Here is a 20,322-nt window from a genome sequence, read left to right as displayed (position 1 = left end):
CTTAAGTAAAGGATGTGTGTACTTTTGCCACCTCTGATTACAAATAAAATCTTTCATACAGCTGATATGTGTAATCTGATTTAATGCAATATTAAAAGTATTAGAGAATTACTTACATTAGTTATACATTATTACATATTAAAATTTTTGTTTTTTATGTATATATAATTTTTAAACGGTTTAAGATTTTCATTGGGAGTAACGAGGATGGACAGGATTAGAAATTAGTTTATTTCAGCACATGTTGGTAATTTTGGAGACAAGGTTTGAGGGGCATGATTGAGATGGTTTGGACATGTGCAGAGGAGGGACACGTGGTATATCGGTAGGAGAATGCTGATGATGGAGAAAGGAGGAAAAGAGGAAAACCAAGGCGGAGGTTTATGGATGAGATGGGGGAAGACCGTCTCCAGGTTACATGCATATGTTCGAGACACTGTCAACAATGCTTTGGGAATACTTCTGCGTTGTCCATGCTTTAAATCATGTGTGTAATCAGTCCAATGGAAAGTATGGCATCACAGGCAGGGTGACATCATGACCAGGAAGCTATAAAAGCACATGGAGTGAAACTTGCACTAGATTCTGATAAGGGAAGGAAGCACTGCAGGGTGTGGCATGGAGATGCAGAGTCTCGTTCACTCTGGTAACTATAGTTACATATGTGACCTGCAGACATTCCCATTCAGGAACTCGAGTTGTGTCAACAACGCTTTGGGAACGAGTGTCCAATAATGGAGGAGATAACCAAAAAAAAACACAGTCTTGACTCTGAGGAACCTTAAAGGCACCTCGGTAAGAGGCTCCAGCAGGGCCTCCAAGACAATGGCCGAGTCCCATGCAGGCACTCTAGATCGTACCATCCGGGTGAAGATGCCATTTCCCGGGCCTCGGAGGAGGCGAGATTGTTGTCCAAACAGACCAACACATGGCAGCCTCTGAGGTCCAGAAGATAATGCTTCAGAGCTTGAAGGACAGCCAGCACAGGGCCCTGAGACAGCAACCTGGGATCTTTCCATTTTCGGGAGAATTCACGGGTCCTAAACCAAGTGAAATCCGCTACAGTACTGGGCAGAGTTTGAGGAGGGCACTCGCTTTAGGGCACCAAATGTCCGTCTTAAGACTTTTTGGCCTATTACCTTCTATTGAGGATGATGGTCCTCAGATCCGTCACATTTTGGGGCTTTGTCCCAGAGTGTCACACAGGATTCCTAACAGGGGGAGTACAATTGGCAACACTCTGTCTCTGGACCTCTTGGTGCCCAGAGGTGCTGGGTTGGAGTTGGGGTTGGGGCTGTGCCTGTCGAGCAGCATGGGAGAACCGCTGGAACACCAGCAACTATTTCTTGGCCTTCTGAAATCTATCAACCACTGTATTTATGGTATCACCGAACAGGTCAGTCGGCACTTGGGGGTGTCCAACAAGACAGCCCTATGTCTGTCAGAAAGATCTGACAGGGTGAGCCACAGGTGCCATTTTGTAGACACAAGGGCAACCATGGACCGGCCAAGGGCCCCAGCAATCTCTTTTTAGCCCTAAGAGCTAAACCCATTGCACGACAGAGCTCCCGGATTTTTTGGCCGCCCGAGATGTCCCCACGTCTAACTCTCGCAGCAGGTCAGCCTGATAGGCCTGCAACACCACCATGGTGTGCAAGCACCCAGTGGTTTAACCTGCCAAGGCCTAGGCCTTGTCCACCAGTGCCGAAGTAGTTCGAAGGGTCTTGGTAAGCAGCCGGGTATTTAAGGACGGCGCAGCACCCGGGGAGCCAGCGTCTCTTCAACCCGGGGCATCGTTCCATAACCACACTCTTTCAGTCCAATTATACAAGAGTATAGGAAGACTCTAGGACTGAAGAGGCAGGCAGAATACAGTTTAGCCCAAGACCTGGAGACCCCGGTGTGACCCCAGGTTGCAGAAAGCACTCATCAAGCTTACTGGACAGGCAAACTTTCTGCTGATTGGCCAGCCAATCTATATCGAGCTTCGCCACAACAAGAGCAGGGCTAGAACCATGAGGAGCGGACACACCTTCTCAGTGTTTGCAAAGACATGCGAGTGCAATCGTCTCCCTCTTGAACCGTCCTAGCATGCTCCGCTACCATGCAAGCAACACAAAGGTTGTGTGTACGCCCCTTATAATATAGCGGGGGCAAGGAGTAACACAAAGCCGGAAAGAGTGCTTACTGTTAGCGCCTGCTTTTTATTTATTTTTTCAGACATTTGCCACTTACCAAGGACAAACACATAGAGCGCTTCATGAACAAACAGAAGCTCGCACCGGTTTTACTTCATGTGGTTTTATAGCTTCCTGGTCATGATGTCTCCCTCCTGGCGATGCTGCACTTTTTATTGGACTGATTACACACATGATTTAAAGCGTGGACACAAAATCGTTCTTGACGCAGCTCGAGTTCCTGAGGGGGAAATGCAGTGAGTTGGTTTGAAAGATGCAGATGTAGAGGACAGAGAAGTATGGAGATGGAAGATGGCAACCCCTAAAGGGAGCAGCCGAATTTCAAAGAAGAAGTATCCATTTTTAATGGTTTCCAATATATCCCTTATATATCACATTACAGCATATTACCTATATAATTTTCAATATTGAATTTCTACTTGCATACAAACCAACAATGTTTTTCTTTAATACTTGTTGATGTTTAGCCCATTAAAGCATCGCTTATTTGAATAAAGAGCCCTTGCCTCTTTTAATTTAGCTAACCCTCCAATTTTTTCTCATTTTATTTTTTAACATTGTACCATCACTGAAATGCCCAAAAAAGGAGATATTTACAGTAGGTGATTGAGAATACATCTTGTATATACATACAACATTCTGTAACTTGTAGCAATATATGTTTAATAAAATTGTTGTCCAAAGATTTCTTAAAAACAATCTATCAATTAAAACAACTAAAATACTTCATTCATGGTGACAAAATTATATTATATCTATATCTTTTGAGTGTTTTACATCTGTACATTGCTAGTTGTTACGCATTAAATCATTAAAGTACTTCATTTATGGGTTAAAACTGTAATATACCCGTAAAATGTAGAGTATTTTCTAAGAAAAAAATAGGAACGATGATTAATATGTTACATTTGTCCCTGAGACTACATTCTTTAATAGTGGAGGAGTGTAAAATACAGAGCGGAGAGCTTATGAAACTTTCCTGATACCCACAGAATTCACCTATAGGAGCCAGAGTTGAGATGAGATGTGAGATTCATGGCCTGGCATTAAACTTAAGGTTATACCACTGACTTAAGTTTACATAAGCTAGCAACCAAATATACTGCAGAAAAAGGGGAGTGGCTTTAAATATTAAGACCTATGGTCTTGTTTATACAGTGACTATATTTACACACAAACACAAAATACACAACATAAATATCTCAGTGCCAATTTAAAAGCTAAAAAATGCATATCTGTTTAATGAATATATCAAATTGCACAGTGGTGTACTTACACTTATTGCTTCTAATTTTGTAGACAGTTATTGTTTTACTATTACACTCAATTATTGTGAATAAAATGTATTGTAATGTAATTGTGGTAACGTAATAATAGAAATGTCATTCTGATTCAGAGACTACAAATGTCTCCTAACTTTCTGTTCTCAATACGAACACCTGTACAGCTGTTTATTTATGTAAGTACACAATCAGCCAATGACCTGGCAACAGCGCAATGCATAAAATCATGCAGACAAAAGGTCAAGAGCTTCAGCTGATGCTCTCATTTAATATCATAATAGGGAGAAGAAACAAAGATTTATTCAGATTACTATTGCTTATTATCACTGCTATATGTACAAGCCTCTGTTTTTTTTTTTTAGTCTATATTTTATTTTATAGTAGATGTAATAGATAAATCTAAGACTAAAGTGACAAAAATAGATGCACATAGGCAATAGAGAAACTAGATAGATAGATAGATAGATAGATAGATAGATAGATAGATAGATAGATAGATAGATAGATAGATAGATAGATAGATAGATAGATAGATAGATAATTTTTTTTGTAAATATTTCCTAAAACATGATTTCATTGCTTACACTAAATATATTTGAAACAAAAATGTAACAAATCAAACAAAAAATGTACTCCACAGGTCTATCTAGTAACATTATTAAATTTCACAAGGATTAGGACTAGGATTAGATTAGTTCGATTAAACCAGATATGTCGTTATGCTGTTGCTGCAGTAATGTTGGTAACCCGGTATCATGGGTTCGATCCTGAGCATGGATTGCTTTTTCAAGGCGTTGAATATACAAGATCAAAAAGATTTATATATAGAAAAAACTAACTGTGTTAATGCAACGTTTATTAAGAACTAAAATACAAAAATAATGACCAAATGAAGTACAAATCCTTCAATTAAGAGTTCATTTTATCAATTCCACACCAATAAAAGTATTTTCTACAACATAAAACCTATTATACTTCACTTAATAAGTAAACTTGTTTGTTCCAAGTTAATTGACTATTATAATATATGTGTGATATGACCACACACAATTACTGATACATTTATGAATGAATTCATGTACAGTATTATGTTAGTTAAGAAGGGTATATAGAGATTATTGTTTATTAAAGTATCTTATTATTAATGAAAGTATTGTGTCAGTGGAATCCTCAACTGTTCATTTATTGTGAAACTGTGGCTCATATTTATGGCTGACAGGAATGGAACCTGGTGTAGCTGCCTGCTGTTGGAACCTGTCTGCTGCCAGCTTCCATACATATCTTGTGCTTTTTTAGGTGCTCACCACATCTGATCATTTGAGTTCCAGTATCCTTTCTGTCAACATGAATAATCAACCTACGGTCTACTAATGATTAAACTCTCATATCGACGAGGTAATTGGATCTTGATGCTTTGTTGTAGACTGAATACTCCAATATTCATTCTAACCTTTTGGGCATCAACAACAATGTGATGGTTAAAATCATTACATGTGTTCCTCATTCTGGTGTTGGATGTAAACATTACCTGACCTATATTTACATTTTTATATATTGCCCTGCTGCCACATGATTGACTAATAAGGTAAATGAATGAATGTGCTGGTGTTCATAAAGTGGATAGATAGTGCAGCATGAATATGAAAAATGCTTTGCGTCGTTGAAATACTGGGGAGAAATCTCAGCTATCTGAATAATCCTCAGTCATAACCGTGCACCATTTCGTAATTTGTACTGTTTCCACGCTGCTGTGTGTACTGATGTTATTGGACGCTTCTGCAGGTTCTCACCTGGCGCCTGCGTTTTTCATTAAGCACGTGCAGCGCGGACTCGCGGTGTAAACAGGACCAGGGTTTACGCAACGTGGACTGCACGCGATTCTCCACGGAGCAACCCCAATACGTGCAGTTTAGTGACTTCCGAACACCTACCGGAACGTGCACGAACCACGGAATGCCTTACCGGACTCCAGACGCGCGGTCTGAGGGCAGTTAGAGACGTGACCGTCACGATCAAGTGCGACGCGGCGACCAGCACACCGAACACTACGGCCAAGAGGGTCCGCACCGGGAGCAAGGAGTAGGCGACGAACGTGACAAGCATGAGCTGCCACACACCTTGCTCGGGTGCGGCGCCCGCTGCGTCGGCTCCCCGTGCGCCGTGCGCGCCCTGCTGCGCGCCAGGCCCGAGGGCGAGCGGGAACGGGCAGCAAAGCAGCGCGAACGTGAAGCTGAAGAGCAGCGCGAGCCGGGCGATCTGCTGCAGCTGCGTCACCTGCAGGTACTTGACGTTGGTGACGATGAAGAGCGAGGTGAAGATGACGCAGTGCACCGGGTGCGAGCCCTTGGAGACGGTGAAGCGCGAGCCCGCGGACAGCAGCTCGACCAGCGCGAGGGCGGACGCGGCGAGAATGAGCACAGCCAGCGCTTTCAGCGTCGCGGTCTGCTCGAGTTTCAGATTGTACTTCTGGAAGAGGCTCTCGAGCTCCTTGCAGTCGAACTCCTCCTCGCAAGGGATGCGCGCAAACCGCGTCTTGGCCAGGCGCCTCTTCCTGCGCCGCGCGTGGACTCGAGAAACCGGCACTTCCTCCATTGCGGGGCCATTCATCCGACCCTCCCGCCTCACTGGATAAGCGCGCGTGGGTGAGTCCAGGCGCCCGCACGGACCCGTCCCGCAGCAGCCTCTCTCTAGCCCCCCCACCACCCCTGAGACGCAGCCGCGAGCGTGAAGCTCGGCTCAGACGCGCCGCACGCGCCGCGCTGCTGCCCGCACACAAGCCGGCGACCCGCCGTCTGCCGCGCGCCGTGGAAAAAAATAAATAAATAACGAGACCGCCGGCAGCGCGCGCGAACCCGCCAGTAGCCCGCCTCCGCTTTCTTCCTCGCGCGCTCCCGCCCCTTGTCGAGCCGGTCTTCCGGGGGGTGGTGGGGGGGGGTGCGGTGTTGTTGAGAGAACCAGGGCGCCGCGGAGCGCTTGCTGCGTGTTCGGGCCCTATGAACGAGGTAAGTACTGACGGCGCGTTACTGGGACTCCCCGCTCTCTATGTTGCCAAGGCTACGTGTCGGCCGCGCGCTCAGCGCACTCTGCGCGTGCGCGTTCTCCGGCTTGAGACGCGTGGCACGTCTGCCGATCCAAAAAACCGCCACGCGCACACGCGCGCTCGCGCACACCACGTTTTTTTTTTGACAGCTGCATGTGCTACAGCTATAAACATCCCTCCACATCAACCCGTCACCAGAAATGTCATCATTAATTGAGATTCAAAAATTAGGCAAATCAAGTTTTTCCTTTTGAGACACGGAGATGAAACGGACAGAAATAACCCGAGGAAGACCCCCACACACACACACACGCACACGCACACACACACACACACACACACACACACACACACACCCCCCTCCTCCCCGCCGCGCGGACCGGGTTATAAATAGAAACCGGCGCTGATAATGAGAGGTGGCATTTTAACGGAGCGCGCTTAATTCCGACTTTTGTGCGCAGGAGTGGCGCTCGAGCGCAAGCCGCACTCCAGCCCGGTCCCAGTGAAGAGGAGCAGGTGCTTCTGCATCACGCGTCGCATTCATCTTTTATTCGCGGCGCATCTGTCTCCCACACTGATTACCGACGACGAAGCGGATTTCTTTTTATTACTGTGTCGAGACTGAAGTTCTTCTGGGCTCGCCTTCACTGGTCCACACCCGAAGAGCTCGACGATTCAAAAGCCTGTTACTCTTAAAGAGCTTTACAAGTAGCAGACAACAAATCAAAAGTGATCCAGCCCTTTATAAAAGTCAAATAACATCAAATTAAAGAGTTAGTAATTCATCTTATTTTTTTTCTGTTTTCTTTACATGAAGCCAGCTCCATGAAGATGTGCTTTACATGGCTTAGAGTGGAAGATCTCGACCTGACTTTAACCCCAACGAATATTATTGAAGTCAAGTTTATTTCTATAACGCTTTTCACAACAGACATTGTCTCAAAGCAGCTTTACAGAAATCAACAGTTAAGGTGAATGGTGTGTATTTACCCCTGATGAGCAGCCACGACTGTGGCAAGGAAAAACTTCTTTAGATGTTATGAGGAAGAAACCTTGAGAGGAACCAGACTCAAAAGTGGAACCCATCCTCATTTGGGTGACATCATGAGTGTGATCATAAATATCATTGGAATTCATTGGAACACTGACAGAACCTCTAATATCCTCCTCAGCCATCATCAGTACCCAGTTTCACTAATGTGCTAGTGGGAAAATGAAAAATCTATTGAAAGTCTTCCAGGAAAACTTTGGACTATGGATTTACTTTGGGTAACATTGGATGTGTCCATAATTATTTTAAACTGGAGATAAGGTCACCTAATATTAGTCTAGCCTACGTGTCAGCTAGCCTGATTCGTTTGGTCTACTGAGGATTTTTATCACATTTGGGGTATTTTTTGTCCAGACCGAGTTTTGAAGTAATCACAGACATTTTGATATTCACTACAACTGCACAATTTCTATGCAATATTTCAACAAAAAGGCTTTGGTTCCTGATTTCAATATAATAATTAGCTTTTAGTACAAACACCCAGGAAGTCACTCATATTCTGGTACTAATAAACAGCTAACATGGCTAGATAGAGGGGTTTGTATATGAGCTTAGGGTCTGTGTTACTGGGCAGCGGTTAAAAAAACAAAAAAACAAAAAAACAATAATAACAAAGGGCTGCCTATGGTGATACCGCTGTATATAAGCCGCTTAGCACTGCCTAGAGCTCTCTAGAGCTGCCTATAGGTGCTCTGTGTCTTTGAGAGCTGTTTTGAGCTGCCAAAGGAACTCTGAGTTCAAATATATCTTTCTTTCTTGAAGTAAAAATCTGACTCAGATTTTAAAATATATATTAAAAAAATCATTAATTACTGTAAAATTAATTTAAATACTTTTGGAAAAATAAAATAATTAATATAAAATAAGGAAAATATATTAACTATAAGACCCAGGTAGAGCCCCTAAAGCATCCCATTTATGCCACCAGTATTTGTGGATTAGGAATCATAAAAATACATTTTTCAATGGAATTTATTCTCAATGTGAATTATTGAAAGTATAAAATCCAATAATAAAAATATATTGTAATTTGTGGTAATAAATGCAGCATAATAAACATTAAAATCAGTTTAAAGTAATACAAAATGAATGTGAATTAAATTTGGGACCCACATTTACAGGCTTTCTTTATGGACCTCTGAAACCCATGGTCATCTCATGTAAGCCCCATCAAGCAATGGCAGGGAAAGGCAGTCAAGGTCAGTCAAGGTCTGTTTCGCTCTAACATGAGTCTAAGGGCTCTCGGAGGTGGTCAAGGGCTTTTAAGGGCAGTAAAGGGCTGTCTATGGTTGTCTAAAGCAGTCATGTTCTGTCAAGGGTGGTGAAGGGCAGTTAAAGTCTTTCAAGGGCTACCTAGATTTTCCTATGGTAATCTACAGTTGTCAAGGGTAGTGAAGGGCAGTTATGGTCTGCCTAGGGTAGTTTAGGGCTTCCAAGGGCTATCAATGGTGATAAAGGGCAGTTAAGGTCTGCCTAGGGCAGTCCTGGGCTTCCTATGGCTGTCACGGCTGGTCAAGGGCTGTCAAGAATGACCAACAGCTGTCAAGAGCTGCCACAGGCAATCAAAGGCTAGCTAGGGATTTGAAAGGGTTGTCAAGGGCTTCTTAGGGCTGTCAAGGTCAGTCAATCTAGCTGATTTTACTGGTTTGGTAGCTTTAGGTGGTTATTTTTTTGTTATTTTATAAATGGTAAATCAATCCCTGGGGGAAGTGTTTTGGAAGTTAAAAAGGAGGTACCCAAGTGAATGTACCCAGTGAGAGATTAGCTAAGAGTAGTAGATCAATATAAATCTCAAATCAAGATGGAAAAAAGCAAAGAATAAAGGCACATGGAAGGAATAAAGGCTACGTAGTTAATAAAATCTGGGATGGAAATTACTTCTGGGCAGAGTGGAGCAGAAAGAGAAACAAGCATCCCCTGTCTACAGTATCCTGTTTCCACAGATTACCTCTTTATTGATCTATTTCTCACCTGCTCCCCAACCTCATACTCTTTTATCACCAGTAAACATTTTTGTCCACATTCTTGCATTGTTTCTCTCTCTCTCTCTCTCTCTCTCTCTCTCTCTCTCTCTCTCTCACACACACACACACTCACACACACACAGAAACCATACCTCAGGAGTAACACAATCACAGCCCAATTCAAAGGCTTTAGAAATTAACAAAATCAAGATGCTAAATGCTATCACCAAGATTAATATGGTGTTGCTGTAGTCTATTTTGACATCACTGTGGCACTGTGACATCATTATAAGTGTGTGTGTGTGTGTGTGTGTGTGTGTGTGTGTGTGTGTGTGTGTGTGTGTGTGTGTGTGTGTGTGTGTTTGGAGGGCTTACAATTGATATCTTTGAAACATACAACTAAGACATTTAAGTGTAACATTGCATTAATTAGCTGCACAAATAAGTGTTTTAGTGGAGGTTCTCAGAAAGATAAGACAAATGTGTGTGTGTGTGTGTGTGTGTGTGTGTGTGTGTGTGTGTGTGTGTGTGTGTGTGTGTCAGCATTGCAAGAGGAAGAACAACAGAGAAATGAGAACAGACAGGCTTACATACACCAGTCTATTTGCATTATAATTGGATGGTAACAATGGACAAGAAGATACACACACACACACACACTCACACACACGCCACACACACACACACACACACACACACACACACACACACACACACACACACACAATTCAACAAACACAAGATGACAGCTTGCATTTTGGAAACTCTGTCCCTCCTCCTGAATGGCTGATGGCGTGTTTCCATAGTAACACAAAGAGAAAGCTCCCCTCACCGGATTTATTACAGATCGTGTTTTGGGGTCCTGCAGTCTGCATCACCAAAATGCTCAGAAACTTATACACTCATTCACTTTTTCTTACTTTCTCTCTCTCTCTCTCTCTCTCTCTCTCTCTCTCACACACACACACACACACACACACACACACACACACACACACACACACAGGTAGCTTCAATATCAGTAGGATGTAAGATCAGCTAGATAAAAGAGCCAACTGACCCAGAAACTTTCTATGTATTCTTCCTATTTCTTTGGGCCACTTGCTGTTTTTAAGCTCGATGAGACTGTCCGCTTCTGGAATGAGTCATACAGCTCTTGCCCTTTTCAACATGGTGGGCAGACACACACACACACACACACACACACACACACACACACACACACATTCCTATATATAACCTAATGTGATATTTTAGGTTTATGTTTTTTTTTCACACTGCGCTCAGGTGAGTGTTTCTGTACAACATGTCAGAAGTACATGGAGGCCCAGTGAGAATTTCATTAAAGAAGGACTGAGTGTATTTCAGTATAATCTCTACCTACTGTTTAGGCATAAAGTGTGATTACCACAAACAGGAATTGTGAGGTGTTGTGTAATATGACAAAGATTCTGGTGACTTGTTAATTAAGATCCATTAAGTCCTGAATGAATGAACCAAAGAACAAATTAACACCAAGTGCTGGACAGACATTTTCTCAGTGACTTTTATTCTTAGAGTAATTTTTGTTGAAAGGAATGAATATACACCGACTGTATAGTACATTTCTTGTTGAATTAAACAGCATGCTCAACAGCTTCAATTATACACATGCTTAAATATTTAGGACTTGGAAGACTATTGTTCTCAGTAATTGCGTGTACTCTGTGCTGTAATTGTGTACACATGCATTATGTATACTTTTAAAAACTGGGTAAATGAAACAGTCGTATGTCATAATGTGTAACGAAAAACAATTAACGTTTTAAACTAAGAGATGTTTAACAGGGATAAAAGATGTTCAGAGGGAAAATGCCCAAATACATCGCTTCAACAGCACAACCATCAGCACAAACATTATCCAGACCTGGTGAAAGCTTTCTTAAAGCTCTGACCATCTTATCCCATATGGTACTTTGGGAAATGGCTTCCTGATTGAGTCATATATGTATGTGGAGCTGTACTTGAGACTCACTTTAGACCTGGAGTATTGGTTTTCATCATAACACAATTATAGCTAAGTCCAATTAATCTTTAGTGTAAAACATCAGGCTGATAATTCACTTTAATGCACTTTAACCATGTTAAAGAACACTAATATACAAACACACACACACACACTGCTCTCCTATAAATTGGTCTCACTGGAGCAGCTTAAGATGAGCAAAAACGATTAAGCGACTAGTTTTTGTTTTTTATATTTGATCCCTTTAGATTTATTTGATGCTCTTAAGTGCAAGACTTTAGATTCATCTTTTAAACACACAAACACACCCAGAGAGAGAGAGAGAGAGAGAGAGAGAGAGAGAGAGAGAGAGAGAGAGAGAGATATAAAATAGATATATTTTTTAGGTAAACAAAAAAACAACTATAAGAAGCAACATTATTTTAGATAAACACACACATTAGAAGCATTGTTGGCTCTATGTGTTAAAGCGGAGTACAGTGTGCATTAGCATGCAGTGCTTGCCTGGGGCTTATCTCTGACCTGTCCTCCACTCCACACAGACCAAGCCAACAGCATCTGCAACACACGGTACAGATTAATGTTGCCAAGAGCTAAACAAGTCCATCTGCTCAAAAAAATAAGTGCTACCTCATCTTATTCAGGTGTCTGTACAATATTGATTAGACATAGCCAGTGGAACCAATTCACCAAAACCCACAGTGTCTGGGACATCATCGCAGACAATGGGACAACAGGAATGACCCATTATATATTATATTATATTATATTATATTATATTATATTATATTATATTATATTATATTATATTATATTATATTATATTATATTATATTATATTATATTATATTATATTTAGGAAGGTTTAATAAAAATTTTTGGTACTAAATCAGCCATAAAAGCCCAGGCCTAATAGAGACTTTATTGCCTTTTGCACAGTAGACAGCGCCAGGATCCGTGTTTCGGTTTTGATCATAGGATCTCTACGTGTGCATGTTCTGTGCATGTTCTCCCAGTGGCCCGTGGGTTCATCCTGTCTCCTCCCACTTCCCAAAAATGCTAGTAGGTGGATCGGCTATTTTATATTGCTCCAAAGTGTGAATCTGAATTCCCAACTCCCTGACACACAGTCGAACACTCAACACACTGAGCATGAATTCAGTACAAGAAAATGATTTAGCTGGAATCCTTCTGTCACAAATATTCGCAATGGCGAGAAAAAAGAAAGCATAATCCCTAAAGAACTGGAAATTAATTTGATTCCAAGATCCAATGCGCTTCTAACAGGCAAGTAAAAACTTGTCTGCAATGGGATTTGGGATTAAAGCTGCTGTAAAGTGGGTGGGGGGTAAGGGACGCTGTGGGTTTTGTTGTGAGGCTTTCAAACCCTTATTTTACATTTTCTCTTCTCATACAAAAGACAGATCATTATTAAGTCACATATATAAGATAAAACAGCCGTATAGTACACATTATCAGCGCAGGCTCTACGAACCTTTTCGATTTGAGTCTCTGTCAAAACATTTTAAAGGACTAGCGTCAAATAAACACTTGCATTTGACAGCCATGACACACAGACCTTTAGTGGCACTGCATGCTAACTCCTGCAGATAGATTTCCTGCAGGCCAAGCAGAACTGATGAGGGGTATTAGCATAATTGGCTAAATGTTAGCTGCTAACCTAAATAAGGGTCTGTCTGCCTGGCAGGAAAAAAAACGGACCTGCAGGCCACAGTACCAGTTAAAACCAGTTTAAAATGTACAGATAAAAAGAGAAAGAGAGAGAGAGAGAGAGAGAGAGAGAGATAGACTTAAGAATCTATTGAGTATTTTATACACACAAATTACAGATTGCGATTATAAACCAAAAGGCTTTGGTACTTTCTGTTTGTGTAGAGCTTGAGGCATGCATATGTGTGCGTGTGCATGTGCGTGTGCGTGTGTGTGCGTGCACATCACATCGAGTTTTGGCTTCAAATCACAAATGGATGCAGTAATCCCTGCATGGCTCTGAGATTGAGTCTCTAAGCAAAGCTGATTCCCCCCCATTTTTTAATCTCTTAATCTTCACAGAAGTCTTGAGAAAGCAGATAAACACACACACTCACTTAGGTGACACTCAAAGCTATATACACTCATTGATCACCTTATTAGGAACACATATACACCTGCTTACTTAAGCAGTTCTCCATTCAACCAGTCCTGATTTTTACACACAAAAGTGTCTAGGGGTTACACTGAATTGTGCAAAGGAGAAAAAGAAAATCCTGTGAGAGGAGATGGATCAGAATAGAATGATCAGACTGGTCTAAATGAACTCAAATAAACCTTCTTTAGATGAGCAGACAAGCATTAAACAAATCTACAAAAGACTACCCAACAGCCCCCCCTCAAAAAAGTTACCGATATATACGCAGTCCTTGAAATATGATGAAGATGCAAATTATCCTAAATCAAGACATGGCCTAGTCTACCCAGAAGTCTTAAAGAATGTTGGTCAGTAGGTCTGTAGCTATCGATTATTTTAGTAATCGAGTGTTCTAACAATTAATTCATCGATTAATCGAATAATCAGATAAGAAGGACTTTTTCTTTTCTAAATACAATAGATTATTACTAAATATATATGACAAAATTAAACAGGGCTCTTAAAATGAACAAGTAGTTTGTTTCCTTTTCAAGAAAAAATTAAATTTTATTGCTGAAATTGAATACAAGAATATCTGTGAAAACTAAACCCATTTAGTACATTTAATTGCGATATTACATTAAAATGTAAATACAAAATAAATAAAAATATTGAAATAAATTTTTTAAAATTAAAAAAAAAAAAAAAAAGCTAAATGCATTGTATGTTATTTTCTTTATGTATAAGTTTGAAATGATTTCAAACTTTGGAAACTTTCTGTCATTTTCTTTGCCCTGATTCCTATAGAAGCCTGTTTCCGGCACTTAAAAATAAAATTACCTAATTCAAAGTTTTTTATTTCTCGTAATGCTGACTTTTTTTCCACATTCTGACTTAATTCCTCACAATATCAACTTTTAATTTTTCGCAATTCTGATTTTATTTAGTAAACATCCGACTTTTCTGGTGCATCCATCTGTAAGCATGTTTCCCCTGAAGTTTGAAGCTGTTGATGTATGAACAAAGCTCCTCTGCTTCATCTGTCTTGTTCAGTCTCCTCTACAGCTGATTGTTAGACGGAATTCTCTCCAGGGATCTGAGGTTTAGTTTGATACTATGTGATTCTTCTGATTGTAGGCTTTTTTATTTTCAATGTGCAATTTTCAATGTGTGTCTGACATTGACAAAAATGTCTGAATTGCGAGAAATAAAGTCGCAATTGTGAGAAAAAAAAAGTCAGAATTAGGTGAAAACGGGCTTCCATATGAATCTTCTTCTCACGTTTTTCTGTTTTCTTCCCGTTCCTCAATTTTTTTTCATTATGCAGCGTCTTCTAAATTTACTTGTACAGAGCGCTCCAGAGTTTAGCAGGTGGTGCGTCAGTAATAATGGTCCATTGGGAAACACAATGCTCCGCATATACTTAAATGGACTAAATAAAAAAATCATTAATGAAAATAATTTGTGTAATGCTGATAAATAGGAGAGGGACAAGAGCTAAAACTGGGATTTAAAACACCAAAATCAGCATTCCAACATATAAGAAAATAAAAATGCAGCGCAAAAACGTAAATATTTTGACATTTTTACGTACCGCTATCATATTAATAGATTAACAAAATAATTTTTCAAGTCAAAATCATTGTAACTCGAGGTTTACCTGTAGATTGTATTTACAAACATCAGAAAATGTTCATATGAACGATTTCCACAGAAATATATGAATAAATGTAACCTTAAACGTGACACCAGTACATCACAGGGCAACATGCAGACATACTTCCACAGTCTTCCACACTGGTGATCCTGGAGGAAACCCATGCAGACAAAGACAGTAGTTCAAGATCAAACCAGGGACCCTGAATCTGAGGCATTCAGTGCTACAGTAGATAAATGGTTTTGCAAGACTAGAAATCAGAATAAAGACAAATGGCCTTTCCAGCCAGATCAATGTCCCTCTGGGTCAAAATGGTCAAAATGGTACATGTAAAATGTATTCTTACCATGAGAGAGAGAGAGAGAGAGAGAGAGAGAGAGAGAGAGAGAGAGAGAGAGAGAGAGATCAACAATTCAATGCTAATAAATATTAAAGGAAATTAAAGTGCGTTTTCATCTATGCACTTCATCATTCACAAGGAATGTGATGTATTAACTATTTATTCTGACATGACAGACTTTCATGAAGCACATCTGGAAGCAGAACAGGAAAACAGGTGGCCCTTGTTGCTACTCTTCCTTGATATGCCATGGGTCATTTCCGAAATATTCGCATTAGGAGGAAAGCAGGAAACAGTCTGATTCCGATCAGCATCTTGCGCGTCTCCCCTCCCTCTCTTCCTCCAGCAAGCCCAGGCTGAGGTGGTGCTCAGATTGGTGTGAAATCGACATTTAATGGAAGAGTGTGTGTGTGTGTGTGTGTGTAAGACTGGTGTTGTGTGCCACGATGGATTTGAGCCTTTGTGTGTCATTAGAGATTCACATTGTGCGCACGTGTGCCATTAAGCTCAGATTGGTGTGAAATCACGGTTTAATGGACAGGAAATGGTGTTATTTTTGGAGCAGAGAGAGGCTTCTCTGCAAACACCTCGCTCATCGCTGCAGAAGCTAATGAGCCACGGTGTCACCAGGAGACCAGAGACACACAGAGACACAGAGACACAGAGACAGACACAGACACACACACACACACACACACACACACACACACACACGAGAACTCAGTTATATCAGCAAGGTTAGTTAGATGTATGAAGAATTGGACTACTTATACATTTAAAAAACAAAGCATACACACCATACAAAGTGCATTCATTACCCAGTGTTGAACGCAAGTTAAGATTTTGATCTAGACAAGAAGTAATTTGATTCATTCAAAGCACCATACACTTATACAGACAGTGAAATATGTGTCATAACCCAGTCAGTTTGCTTGTATGCTGCTGAGAGCTCCACTCATAGCAACTCCACTCAGTGTCAAACATAATAGTGCCTCTCACCTGCGTCTCTCTATAAACTATGACAGTTCACAATGGAAACAGGAGGAGGAGGACTTCAAGGGGATTTCACCTAGATCATGGAATTCTGATGAGACAAAAAATAAATAAATCAAGGTGACACCACACTGTGCCATACGGTGGCTTGCAAATGTACTCAACCCCAAACTGACTCTGAAATTTGTCTGCATTTTTGTCTGAATAACTGAATGATAAACACGGATAATCTTGCTGTCACTTCATGTTCTCTCACAGTGAAATTTCTAGTCAAATAAATAATTCTTAACAATAATTATCAACCTTCTCTGAAGCACTGTAATTAAAGAGACTCAGTTCAAAAGAAGGTGGTTGAAAGAAGGGCTAAGAAGCATTTTATGAAGGTTAATGATAACTTTTAAAATAAAAAAATATCTATAAGTTTGGACATCTCAGTAATCACTGCTGGGTTACACTGAGGAAGTGAAATATGGCTGTAGGAGAGCAATGGTTCAGGGGAAGGAAGACCAGTAGAGCGGTGAACAATTGTGACCGAATCAGGTCTCTTTATTGTGTATTTCCCTTTCACACACATCTCTCTCTCTCTCTCTTGAAGCACCTTTTCACACTCCACTTATCCTTTTCTCTTACTCACTGTGACAGAGAACACTGATTAGACAAATCTCCAGCAGGAGTGTAATTCCTAAACCGCTTTTTTTTTCTCCCAGGCCTCGCCCTCTATTCACAAACTGGCCCTCGGCCATGCCCTCGCTGCCACATACCCCCACTGCCCGACTCAGGATGGTAAGCTGTCTGACTTCCGAATACTTCAGGACAAACCTCAGATAATAGCCAGTCAGCCAGTAACAGAAGTGTGACGAACTGGTGTAAACCGAATGGAGTGGAAAAAGACGTTTTTTCACGAGACATTGGAGTCAAGCGGATCTGCCAATATCCCTTGGTTAAATCTAGTGTTGAATAAAAGCATGCCGTGCCTAACAGATCAAGCAGATCATCGATGCAAGACATTGGATACGCATGGAATTTATACACTGCATTGACTTTCAACACAGAAACGGTCCGACTAGTCACTCTTGGGCACCAAGACCATCGGGCTGCTCCAATCACTGTGAGACTCGGGTGGTCGGTATGGGTGACCATGCAGTGCTATACCTGGAGGCGTCTCAATATGGTGTTCTATAAGGTTTGTTTGTCCAGGTAGGGACATCCGCAAACTCTAGTTGCAACTTCCTACCTCATAGTCGACATCTCCAACCCGCTGTGTAACCTCAAAGGGTCCTTGCCACTTCACAAGTAGTTTAGAGCTTTTCACGGATAATATTAAGTACCCCGTGCGCTTGCGGCCGTATAATAATTCAAAAGGGAAAAACCCCATGGAGGCTTGCGGGACCTCTTGTTATGTGAATGATAGGGGCTCGAGCCACTTATTCCAGTTCTGTGTATCTAATGCATGAAAGTCTGGATCAGGTTTTGGGGATTCGATTATATTGCTTCACTAAGCCGTTGGTTTGAGGATGATACAGGCTAGTATGGATCGATTAAATCCCCAATAATCCGTAAAGTTCGCATAGTGTTCGTGACAAGAAGGCCGTGCCCTGATCACTCAAGATCTCTTTCAGGATTTCGACTCTCCCCATGTCTGTCGGACGTGGAGCTGACGTTGACGGCCTGTGCACTGCCTCCCCAAACAACATGGTGCACATTCTACACTGCTGCACCTTGTAGCAGGACCAACCCACACACATTCCCATCAACAGACACGGAAAGTCTTGAATACTCACCGGTATGCAGTATGCTCCAACTTGATTGGGGAGCCGGACCATCACCCCCAATTCAATTACCCGGTTCCCCGCAATGCCAGCAGCTTCCCCCCTGCACCTGCATGGTCCGATTCACCCACCTTTCGGACAGGAGACACAGATACAGGGAAATGAGCAGTAGGAGAGGAAAGGGGAGGTTGAGTGATTGCAGGAAATGACCGCGAGAGAGAAAGCTAGAGGTAAAAGTCAAGGGTTCGCCGGCCCTGGGTATGCAGTGAACTGGTCATCAGCCAGCTGGACCGCCTTATCCACTGCCGCCGGACGTTGGCACTGGACCCACTCTGCCATCCTTGGCGGAAGCCGAGCAAAAACTGCTCCAGCAATACGAAGACGAGGATCTCGTCGCCACTCTGGTCCTGGTGTTGGGTCTGCTGGAGCTCAACGAGTGCCTTCACCAGCTCACCCAGTGGCGAAGACTCCATGGTGGCGTGCCCTGCTTTCCTTCCCAGAGGAAGGAAGACCAGTAATTTTGACCAAATCAGGTCTGTTGATTGATTATTTCCCTTTTACACACATACAGACATGTCTCTCAGGGTCTCTCTCTTTCGAAGCACCCTTTTCTCACTCCTCTTATACTTCTCCCACACTTACTACAGCAGAGAACACTGATCAGACAAATCTCCAACAGGTGTGTAATTCTTACAGATTTTCTCCCCAGGCCTTACCCTATATTCACAAACCAGGAGCTCAGCCAAGCCCCCGCTTCCACTGTGGCGTTGGTAGCATCATGCTCTGGGGACACATTTCGTTCTCAGAACGTCAGAACAAGAAGCCCTTCTTGTCAAAACTGAAGGAGAAAAATAGTAGATGAAGCAAAATACAAAAGGAAATGACAAAACAACATGCTAAAAATATTTAATTTAATTAATTTTTATTTGTATAGCACTTTTAACATTGGACATTGTCTTAAAGCAGCTTTACAGGGAAAAAATAGTAATAGAAAAATGTATACATTTATCAAATATGAGCAAGCTGTTCACAATTGTGACAGTGGCAAGGAGAAGGCCTGAGATGGTCTGAAGAAGAGCCCTTGAGATGAACAAGACTCAAAAGGAACCCATCCTCATCTGGGTAACACCACCCAAAATCATTACTGTTCCATTATTGTTAAGGTGTGCAGTGATAGGTGATTAACTCCTGTTGTTGAACTGTTCACCGGGAATTGTGTTTGTATCGGCGTTTTAAAATTTTTTTATAGTTCGTTTTTTCTCACTTTTTTCGCTTTAAAATATCAAAATATCGTTTTGATTTCCTGCATCCTTCACTTTCCGTTGGCTCCGTCTCGACTATTTTTGCTGTCGGAAGAGCGCTTTTTTCCCTGTCTGAGGGTTTGAAAGCAGTGAGTGAAGGATATTCACCAGAACTACAAACAAACACTACAGTAATCACATTAAGGTACGTAATTTCTCTATTATGGCGAACATCCAGTTCACTCAGTGTGTGAAGTGTGACATGTTTAGTCAGTCTTTCTCCGTTGTTAGCGATAATTTTATCTGTGAGAAGTGTAAGCTAGTTTGCTCTTTGACGGAGAAGATCTTAGCATTAGAGGAGCGCATCCAGAGTCTAGAGAGAAGTAGTGAGTGTGAGAGCAGTCCAAGTTCTGCAGGGGAAAGTCTGGATGCCCTAGGTGAAGGTACTATTCCCCGACTCGGCATTAGAGCCCTCGCAGCGGGCGAATGGGTGACGACTCGGCGGCATACTCGCAAAGCCAAAGCTAACGCTAAGGCTCGCCCACGGGAGCACCATTCCTCTCCGCTTCGCGTGTCCAACAGGTTTGCTCTCCTCAGTGAAGCACCCGCTGAGAAACCTGAAAGAGCTCTGGTTTTAGGAGACTCCATTCTGA

The 20,322-nt window shown here is 41.8% G+C and overlaps 1 protein-coding gene across 2 annotated transcripts in view; it reads right to left on the bottom strand.

Moving 5' to 3' along the window:
* The window catches only part of adcy1a (adenylate cyclase 1a), a 48,908-nt gene extending 42,496 nt beyond the window's left edge, over positions 1-6,412 (bottom strand). The window contains exon 1 of one of the 2 annotated variants that reach the window (XM_046836842.1): positions 5,444-6,412. In XM_046836842.1, coding sequence (XP_046692798.1) covers positions 5,444-6,088 — 645 coding nt within the window. In that variant the 5' untranslated portion in view covers positions 6,089-6,412. The remainder of the gene's footprint in view (positions 1-5,443) is intronic. The other variant, XM_046836841.1, reaches the window with a different exon arrangement.
* Positions 6,413-20,322: the final 13,910 nt, after the last annotated feature.

Source organism: Silurus meridionalis, chromosome 23, assembly GCF_014805685.1.
Source record: "Silurus meridionalis isolate SWU-2019-XX chromosome 23, ASM1480568v1, whole genome shotgun sequence".
In the NCBI taxonomy this organism is placed as follows: Eukaryota; Metazoa; Chordata; class Actinopteri; order Siluriformes; family Siluridae; genus Silurus; species Silurus meridionalis.
Note: the sequence above shows the minus strand (reverse complement) of the source record. Positions and strands in the feature narration are given on the sequence as shown.